The following is a 9,146-nucleotide window of genomic DNA, read 5'->3' as shown; positions in this document are numbered from 1 at the left end:
CTAATGGAATGATCATGTTCCCATGGGGGGGCGACTGTATGAGTGACGAGGAATAAGCGTGTAGGCGCCAGGAGCTACACATGTTCTGCGTGTGCCTGATGCTGAAATATGCAGGTATATCGTATTAAATGTGAAGAAAAAATAAACAAACGCATTTTGTTGAGATGTTTCATAGTTTATGAATTTTTTTGAATCAATTATGAAATGTCATTGACCCCAAAAATTATTGTAGTAATTCATGCTATTTTTTTAACTGCTTTTATTTGTTTAGAATGTTTTGGAGAAATCACAAAAATAAAACTCACAGTCAATATATATAATTCATTAAGAATAATAAAAAAATACAACTATTTTGTCACACTAAAATAAATTATGTAATTCATATTATTAATCAATTTGAGAATTAAAATAAACATAATATGTATTTAAAAATAAGTAACGTATATGTCTTGCCGTGTCTTTATGTAAAGAAATGCTTTTTTAAATGTACATACTGTATCCTGTAGACGCACCTACACACAAACGAGTACCAGTATATACAGTAATATATTTCTTTTTTGTGCGGGGGCGTTAACTTTTTGTAATTGCAAAGTCAATCTTGAAATAATGTGTCATTTTATGCGCGAGAATGCAGGCTGTAGGGATCAAAGGCGTTGTTTCGCCGTCTCAAACGCGCATCTCTCAGGGCGTCTGCATGTAGCAACAAGCCATAATTACCGTGTCCGAGCGCAGCGTTACTTCCGGGAGCTTAGCAGTCCAACAGATCTGGTGTCCGTGACGACGCTGTTGCCAGGAGACGCTGCAAGTGCGGGGCCGTCGATGTCTGTGCATTGACACAAGCTGACAGATGCAGACCGGAGCCTTCTCTCACAAGCCAGGCCATGCAAATTTTATTTATTTGTATTTTTTTTACTGCGCCCTATGCAATCATACAAGCGCCTTTACAATGCTAATAGCACTCAGTTGTCACCCGTTTGTCCTACGGTGAGCCTAAATACCTCTCTGTAGGACACGTGTCCCCATTTGGAGCCTGGCTGCATCCACCAGCGGGGTAAAACTTAACAGTCCAGTCCAAGCCAACTAAAATAATCCTGTGTGTGGGAGTACTGTCAAGACGCCCAGTTCAACACTGCGCTCAGTGCTCTGCACACTGTTTGTGTAAATCAGTATGGAAAATCGCTCCGGCATTTCTTCCATAGTCCAGTTGAAGGTCCATGGGTGTACTCGTGCGCACGTTATGGTCACGGGGAAGACAATTGTAAATGTTTCTTCCACTTGAAGTGCCACTTTTGGCCGACAAAGACACAAATACTGTAACTGGTCGGCCACTGTGTCCCGTGCAAGTAACGGGATTCGGAGCAAAGGTAGGCCGGCATGAGTCCCACCGCCCCAGTTGCCTTCTGGACTCGACTAGGAACACCCAAATGCCCGTATTTTAATGTTGAAATTTAGTTTGCGAGTACATTCCAATGTTTTTGCCAGTTTCAAATGTTGACGCCACGTTGGCAGTCCCACGCTACCATATGCAATAAATGACAATGGGCGTCCCCGGAAATCAATGGTTTTACATCAATAGTTTCAAACTTCGGCTTGGGATTTTTTTTTATTTACAATCAAACGTTCGATTATTGAAACAGGCACACACTTCCTGGCAAATAAGTGTTCAAGTTTGTCATTTGTGTTGTTTATGATGAGAGTATGGCCATGATATATATATTACATGATATACTTGAGTACATTTGAGTAGCTGGGGGGAGGGGTGGTTCTCACAACAAAAAGTTTGTTGACCCTTGGTCTATAGCAGGGTTTAAAGGAAATGCAAAAAAAAAAATCAATCAAGATCAAATAGAAAACGGCGGAACAATCCAAAGTGGTGTCAGAAATGTTCCAGCAATAGTGGCTATTTCAAACCAAAAACCATGTGTGCGTAGGCAGCACATTTCTTTAATGTAGGTAACAGCTTCCTTGCATGTATTTATTTATTCCCCAAAACGGGAGCAGGATGTCTCACTTTTGCTGTGTGTCCTTGAAACAAGAAGTCTATTTTGAGTCAAACGCGACCCGATTTTGTGTGGATGTACTGTTGTGCCGAGACTGTCCTTTAAAACACCCATGCACGGCCGATTTTGTTAGTGCAGCACAGTACACGAGGCGGCGTGCTGTGCTGCCACCTGCTGGTTGGGAGAGTGGACAATTTCGACAACATACACAGACGAGCATTTGTCCTTTGTCCTATTGACTTTTTCCCTCGTATCTGCGAGAACATTCCGTATAGATCCGTGCTCCAAACAAGACGTCCACTTCGGAGAATTGTCCTTCCAGATCCCGATAAGATTTGCCCAACATCTTTTCCCAAAGGCACGTGATCACATTTTTCAGAGCGCCGATTTGGTGCAATCCTCGGTGGCCCTCGGAAGAGTTTCTCCCGACTGGCAAATGAGCGTCTAAAGTGCATAAGAGAAAAGCTTGAATGGTTTCGACCGTCCCTGTTAGGTAGTGGGGTTGAGTTCAAAGTGTGTGTCCGCTTAGAAAAAAACAAACAAAAACAAAACAAAAAACGTAGGCGTTGTCATGGCTTTGGGCCGCCAAAATCTGTACTGTTCGTCTCGGTCCTGGCAAGGATGCGGAGGACTGTTTGGTTGAAGTCTTCAGGCTGGTCGGCAAAAACGTAATGGCCCGCCCCTCGAATCACCTGACAAGCAGGAGAAAGGAGAATGGAATTATTTCAAGAAATGTTTCATTTCCCTCACATTTTGCCTCACTTTTAAAGTAGGCCAGGTCATTCGGAGATGTGGTGAAAGAAAAAAAACGAGTTAAAATATGCGTGCCAAATGATTGAAACAATCCACCTAAAAATTTTTTGATTTGCAGCTTTTTGTGTGTGTGCGTTTAAAATAACAATGAATCGACTTAGGTGGTGGGCGGGGCTTGAAAAAAAATCTGAATTGAAAGTAAGTTACAGTCATGTAACTTAAGACAAATTTTATTTTATTTTTCTTTAAATTATTCAATTTAAATGTGTTTGTTTGTTTCAGGTGTGTTGGAAGAAGAAAACATGGGAAAACATGCTGGACGGCGGCCCTCGCGGAGTGCAGTTTAAGACCCGTGGTCCGGCACACCTCCTCCACAGTCGACGGGGGTTCACCTACCGTGATTCCCACCTCCGGCCTGGTTTTCTTGAAGGCGTATCCCGAGGCGCTGTCGATGCTGGAGCGGGAGCCGTAGATGAAAGAAATGGGAATTCCCGCCTGCACCTGGCCGATGCGCTCCAGCATGGGTCGCTTGGCCCAGCCGTACGGGATGGTCATGTTCTTGAAAGCCGTTTCGCCGCTAAAAAAAAAAGGGGGCGGGGCCGCGTCTTGAGTGAAGCAAAAGGGGGCGGGCTTCGTGGTGCACCACGCGCTTACCTGGGAGTCTGCGCGTTGAGATGGTAGATGTAGTTGGACACGGTGTTGTCGTCAAACATGGAGGAATACTTTTGCTTGAAGTCGGACCGGATTGTTTGGACCAGCGTCGGACCTGCGGGGGGGCGGAATGAAAGCACTCGCAATACTGGAGTTCTTTGGGCAGGACGCCCATTTCCTGATTCATTTTCGACAGTTTTGGTTGCGGCAGAGCTTGAGCCCACCCTAGCTGATTTTTTTCTTATCTTACAGTCATGCTACACCCCCCCCCCCCCCAAAAAAAAGTACAATTTTATTCGCATATGATTAGGAATTTGGCATAAAACATGCATGGCTTATTATTCTACGGTTTTAAATCAGCGTGTGTAGTGTACCAACCTAAAGGCCCGGCCAGCCTGAGGCCAGCGAGCGGGTTGAAGGGGCTCATGACGGCCCCCATGGCTCGGATCCACACTGGGATGGAGTTATGGTGGGGGTTCTCGGGACGTGCGGGGAAGCCCCACGGCTCGACCAGCAGCAAATGTTTGACCCTGTACGCACGATGTACCGGTATTCAGCTCGTCGTCATGCTTTCAGGAAAGAAGGGGAAAAGTACCTGTTTGGGTATCTGAGGGTGTAGGCAGCAGACAAATATCCTCCCAGGTTGTGTCCCAGCAGCAGCATTTCCTGCAGGCCCATCTCCTCCCTCCACTCTTCCAGGGCTTCCACGAACTGCTCCTCGGCCCCCTCGGGCTCACCGCTGAACAGCGGGCGGCTGCTTCGGCCAAAGCCCAGCAAATCCACGGCGTAGACCGGACCGCCGCCGGAGAGAGAGTCCAGATTTTGAGTCCATAGGGCGACGCCGCCGCCGAAGCCGTGCAGCAAAACCAGAGGGGGTCTGGACTGCAGAGCGGACGATGGCTGGAACGCGATGGTCCACAGGTAGTTTCCGTTGGAGATGCGGACGTGCCGTCTGGAGAAAGGCTGCTTAACACCTGCGGCGTGAAGAATTGGAGAACGGAGCGGTTATGGATAAGGCGCTTGTCGGACAAAAGAACAATCGTGAAGTTTTGACGTCACTTACTTTTCAGCATTTTCTCCTCCGCATCTTTAAGCTGAGAGAGGGAAGTGGGGCACCACGATGGAAGCCACCTTAATAACCAGGAGCTGCAACACACATGGCGATTGAGAGAAACATGGAAAATGGCTCGAATGGTGAGTTTGGTCTTCTTCTCGACGGCTTTTTTGACGGTGAAATGGACTGATTTCGGAGGATTTCGGGGACATTTTTTCGAGACGTTTTCTTTGAGGTTTAGAATTGTGCGGCAAACTGGATCAAATCGACAGAGGGCTATTGCCATATCTAGTCCACTCGTCTTCGGTTCTTTACCCCTTGTCTACACATTGAACTTTGACCATGACATTTTCGTTATCATTGCTGACATGCAGTCTGGAACTTCCCTGACGATCCATTCTAGCAGAACTTGACAACATGTATAAACAACACATGAAACGTACTGTATAGTCGGCTGTTTTCGAAAGAAACATACGTCCCCCAAATAAGTCCATTGATAAAAATCGACATTGATGGAATTGACTGGTAGTCAAAAAGATGAATTTAAAAGTTGTTTTCAACAAAACAACCGACGGATCAAGCCAAACTATGCGCCGAATAGGCCGTAAGATTGCAACACTTTGTCGAAAGCACACATGCGTAATCAAGTCAGCACACAAAAAGAGAAGTTCTTAAAAATAACTATTTGGGATGGAGGTTTGGTGCGCTTCCCAAAACAGACGAACTGAAAGCGAGTAGCTTCCGGCTGGGTTGTCAACTCGTTCAAGTAAACAACGCAACAGTGTTATAATCGCGTCGTAAGGTACAATAACGGATTTAAAAGCTTCATAAAACATAAACGTACCTCTGCTCGTTGGCAGGTGGATCCCACTCCGCCATACTTCGCATGTTTAACGGTGGTCCTGCGACAGAGTAGGAAAATTGTTCGAATTTTTCGTGTTGCGTTCAGGTACACACTGTGCAAAATGCCTTAACCGCAAATTGGGATTACGACTCAGGAACACATGGAGCAGGATAACACGCTACAATGGGATCATTTTCCCCCAGGTTTAAAGGTATCTTAATGAGATAAGTCTTCGATTACAATTTCAAGAACGACAGTGCTTTTTTTTCTGCCGGTCTGACTATTTTTACGATTTTTTTCCGAATGTCTTTGAACACAGCAGTGCTTTTGAAAACAAAGCTAATTTATTGACGTCGCTGTTCGAGGTAGTGGTCACGTGTTTGATTAAAAAAATGACAACGGAAGTCAAATCGTTTCCCTTAAAATGACGCCCTAAAAGACACAAAATAATGACATATTAGAGCTAAATACTTAAAAAAGAGTGACCGCAACCAAATGCGTGACTCCTTATAGGATCAACCCCCTTGGCTAGCTCAATTTAGTTTCCTTCAAAATTTTACTCAGACAGAACAGAAGTTATTTATAACAACGTGCACATTTAAGTGACAAAAATACGACAAAGAAAAGACAAAAAATATATTTGCATTAGGCCTCCCGCTTTTAATGGTGCATGAGCTACAGACGAGTACAATACAATCAGTTCCTTTTTACAATATTACATGTGTTTAGATGTATGCGATAGTGGGAGTAATGTGAGCGCTCTGTTTGTGTAGAACTCCCAGGCTGTTTAAACAGCTCTATAAATTGAAGGCCTCCATGCTGGACAGCGCCGAAGGTCCCAACAAGAACAACTTTACAATCAAGTCTACATCAAAGGTAGGTGGCATACTAAATAGGATGAATTAATTGATTCGGTATTAGAACGCATCTTTATTATTATATATCATACTGTAGGTATTCGTGAATGTAATTTATATTTATTTAATCATTGAGGTTTTTAAATATGTTTACAATTGCTTGAGAGTTTGTCCGCAAGGCAGCATGGGGCAAAACTAGCATTGATGTAGCTGTAGTAATAACCCTTTAAGCCAGATTTGAACACAAATTGTTATAGATTGCCATGAAAAAGTGTGTTAGCGGTTTCCAAGTAAGTGTGTCGTGGGTTTAAGCCATGGGATTTTTTTTAAAGAACGGTGTCCACCTTGTGCAATGACACACCCGGAATGAGGTTTTTGAAGGCTGACAATAGACAGAAAACATAATTGCCAAGTCAGAGATTAAACCTATGCTTATCTGCATAAACTTGGCTCTACAGTTTTAAGATAAGAGGCGAGAGATTAAATGGAAAGTTAATTTAATTCATTATCCTCCAGGATTTGAGTGTACAGTATGATCCCATTGCTTTAGGAAGAGCGCTTTTGCTCTTTTTTCATTTTTTTTTTTACTTTTACTTTCCCCTCTTGCTCTGAATCTCATTAAATGTTAAAAGAGGTTTTATCTTATAGATTAAAATAAGTGGTATCCTTGAAAACCTCTAAGGCATCCTTCAGTCACTTTGCACACAGCGTTAAATTAAAGAATTATATGTGCTGGCAGAAATCCACCGAACCGACTGTTAACAAACAAAATTAATGGCGTGCGTGATGCTCCGCGTTTAATCGAATGCAAATCATTTGATTCGATTCGTTCGACAGGAAAAGCACCGCGGGAGGAGACTCGTGCCTGTCGGCGTCCACAAGGTGGCGTGCTTGCGTTTCTTTGTATGTATACTTTGCCCTCACACATTGGCTACTTTGTCCTTCACTTCTTGAAACACGTATTTTGCTTTCAAACCACCCACTTCTGGTGGCACTTAGGCTATGGGATGACTGAGAGTGGCTGACGAGTGCGTCATTGTTGCCGCGCTCGCACGCAGACACACACACATGCAGGTATACTGTATGGTGTGTTTGTGTCCTCCTGATCCCTCAGAATGTGAAAAGTAGGCAGACCGCAGCGTACAGTGTGTGTTTAGTGTCCTCGAACATGTCGTTAAAAGGACACAAAACAAGCTAACGGCGTGAGGTTTCGTCACCTTTGTGGGCATGACCTGCAACCGTGACGAAACATCGTTTTGCCAAAACGCGCTTAAGGGGTTTGAAAGACGGGCCTTCACGGTTAAATCTTACATCGCAGCAAAAGATGCAATGAAATCTTTTCAACATTTGTGTTGTAGGCTGGTGAAAACACTCTGAGGATCCAGAATAATAGTGCACTTAACACCGTTATGATGACCAGAGGCGTATCAGTTTGAATCCCCTCATCGTATTTTTGAAATTTCTAAGAGTAACCCGAGATGTCCTGTAGTGCAGTAAAAGCGTCAAATGTATTTTCACTCACGGAAGCGGTACTTCATCACCAAGTGGCTTACTTGAATACGCATTTCCAGAAGTAGTCTGCTCACAAAAAAACTCGCTCGGTTTTTATAATTTATACTTGTTGAGTGGGAAGACACTCCAGAGACCCACAAATTTGTATTCAAGCAATTCTTGTCAGCTAGTGTTGAATGATATGCGCACCTTTAAGCGTAGCCAAAGTAAATTAGATTGAAACTGTATCGTGAACTTCATGCCTTGCCTTATCGTAATTTATGTCATTTTGCTCAAATTAATTTCCATCTGAGTCCAGGGTGTTCCCCACCTCTTGTCCAAAGTAGCCTCCCCCCCAAAAGCTGGACATTTGACAAATTTTTAATTATCCACGTTAAGGCTCGGATCATAAATATGAAATAGAATTTTTGTTTTATAAACAAGTCACTTTTTTATTCCCCTCCATGTGCATGTGCAGTTCTTTGTTGGTCCAACGGTGGGTTCGGTTTAGGTCTCATCGTCCCGAAACGAACGCAAATGTTACAGCGGTTGGGGCAGCTCGCGCCATTAGCGAGTGTGTCAGGAGTTTTTGTGGCACGGCCCGATGCACCATGGGTAGTAAGAGTTACCAGTCTGTGAGCGGTATATATATATTGTAGACAGGGGGCGGAAGGGATGTGGAGTCTGTCTGGTTGCTAGGATACGCGGCCGGCGCCAAGAGTGGATATGATTTATAACGGCCGGCTTCACTGTCTTGCTCTCTCCATTAGTTTCCTCCACCGTCTCCTCCCTCTCACTTTTCCATCCTCCACGCTTTGCAGGCCCGGCCAATCTATGCGTCTATTATCTGGAGACTTCCTTCCGCCGGCCGGTCGAGGCTAATATCGCTGATGCCCAAAGAAAGAAATTCCCAGCAAGTTCCATCTCTTTCGCAATCACCATAAAACGCATTTTGAGTCCATTTCCGCCCCTCAAGCCTCCCACAGCCGCGCTCGTCCAGATGCAATTGTATCGATTCAGCAATTTTTGTGCGTGCATGTGCGAGAGTGCCGGTTCACATGACCATGCATGAGCTGCGGCCACATGAATGGGCGATATTGATTTGCAGAGACTTGATCCATCTCACGTTGTCCGCGGGGATATAATACAGTGTGAGGAAGACGAGGAGGAGGAGGAGGAGGGCAGATGACCGTGTGAGGCGAGGGAACAAAAGCAGCTCGGAGAGAGTATGGATATCGACACTGGATGGCGTTTGATGTAAATGTCACGTTTAAGGTCCAGCGTCGACGTTATACGTTCTGATTTTAGTTTACCCAAGGAGAGATCGTGCCGCCTGGATCGACAAGTTTAATTTGTTCCATGACCATACTTGTAACTCCAAAAACTTCCATCTGGAATATCTTGAAGGGAGATGTAAGGCCCAGAAAATATCAAATGTTCAATATTCAGCTGGATATTATTCAATCATTCATACATTCATTCATCTTCCGAGCCGC

General features: G+C 44.4%; 1 protein-coding gene and 1 long non-coding RNA gene across 2 annotated transcripts; one reads left to right on the top strand and one right to left on the bottom strand.

The window, feature by feature from the left end:
- Positions 1–1,584: 1,584 nt before the first annotated feature.
- On the bottom strand, positions 1,585–5,433 carry LOC127603586 (1-acylglycerol-3-phosphate O-acyltransferase ABHD5-like). Its single transcript, XM_052069945.1, has 7 exons — positions 5,303–5,433; positions 4,468–4,550; positions 4,000–4,378; positions 3,783–3,934; positions 3,408–3,519; positions 3,150–3,330; positions 1,585–2,692 (listed from the first exon to the last, which is right to left on the bottom strand). Exons 1-7 carry the CDS (start codon positions 5,344–5,346, stop codon positions 2,570–2,572), a joined length of 1,074 nt encoding a protein of 357 aa, XP_051925905.1. The 5' UTR covers positions 5,347–5,433; the 3' UTR covers positions 1,585–2,569.
- On the top strand, positions 4,488–7,175 carry LOC127604676 (uncharacterized). The gene is made up of 3 exons (XR_007963385.1): positions 4,488–4,598; positions 6,076–6,178; positions 6,997–7,175. It is a non-coding gene; the product is annotated as an uncharacterized LOC127604676 (long non-coding RNA).
- Positions 7,176–9,146: the final 1,971 nt, after the last annotated feature.

Source organism: Hippocampus zosterae, chromosome 7 (assembly GCF_025434085.1).
Source record: "Hippocampus zosterae strain Florida chromosome 7, ASM2543408v3, whole genome shotgun sequence".
Taxonomy (NCBI): domain Eukaryota; kingdom Metazoa; phylum Chordata; class Actinopteri; order Syngnathiformes; family Syngnathidae; genus Hippocampus; species Hippocampus zosterae.
The sequence above is the reverse complement of the archived record's forward strand: the minus strand, read 5'-3'. Positions and strand labels throughout refer to the sequence as shown.

What these genes read in the sequence shown, in the direction of transcription:
- LOC127603586 (XM_052069945.1), bottom strand. Translation starts at nt 5,346, where the DNA reads ATGCGAAGTATGGCGGAGTGGGATCCACCTGCCAACGAGCAGAG. An exon ending in CTCAACGCGCAGACTCCCAG is followed by an intron (nt 3,331 to 3,407) that starts GTAAGCGCGTGG and finishes TTTTTTTTTTAG; the next exon opens with CGGCGAAACGGCTTTCAAGA. An exon ending in GGCCGGAGGTGGGAATCACG is followed by an intron (nt 2,693 to 3,149) that starts GTAGGTGAACCC and finishes CCTGCTTGTCAG; the next exon opens with GTGATTCGAGGGGCGGGCCA.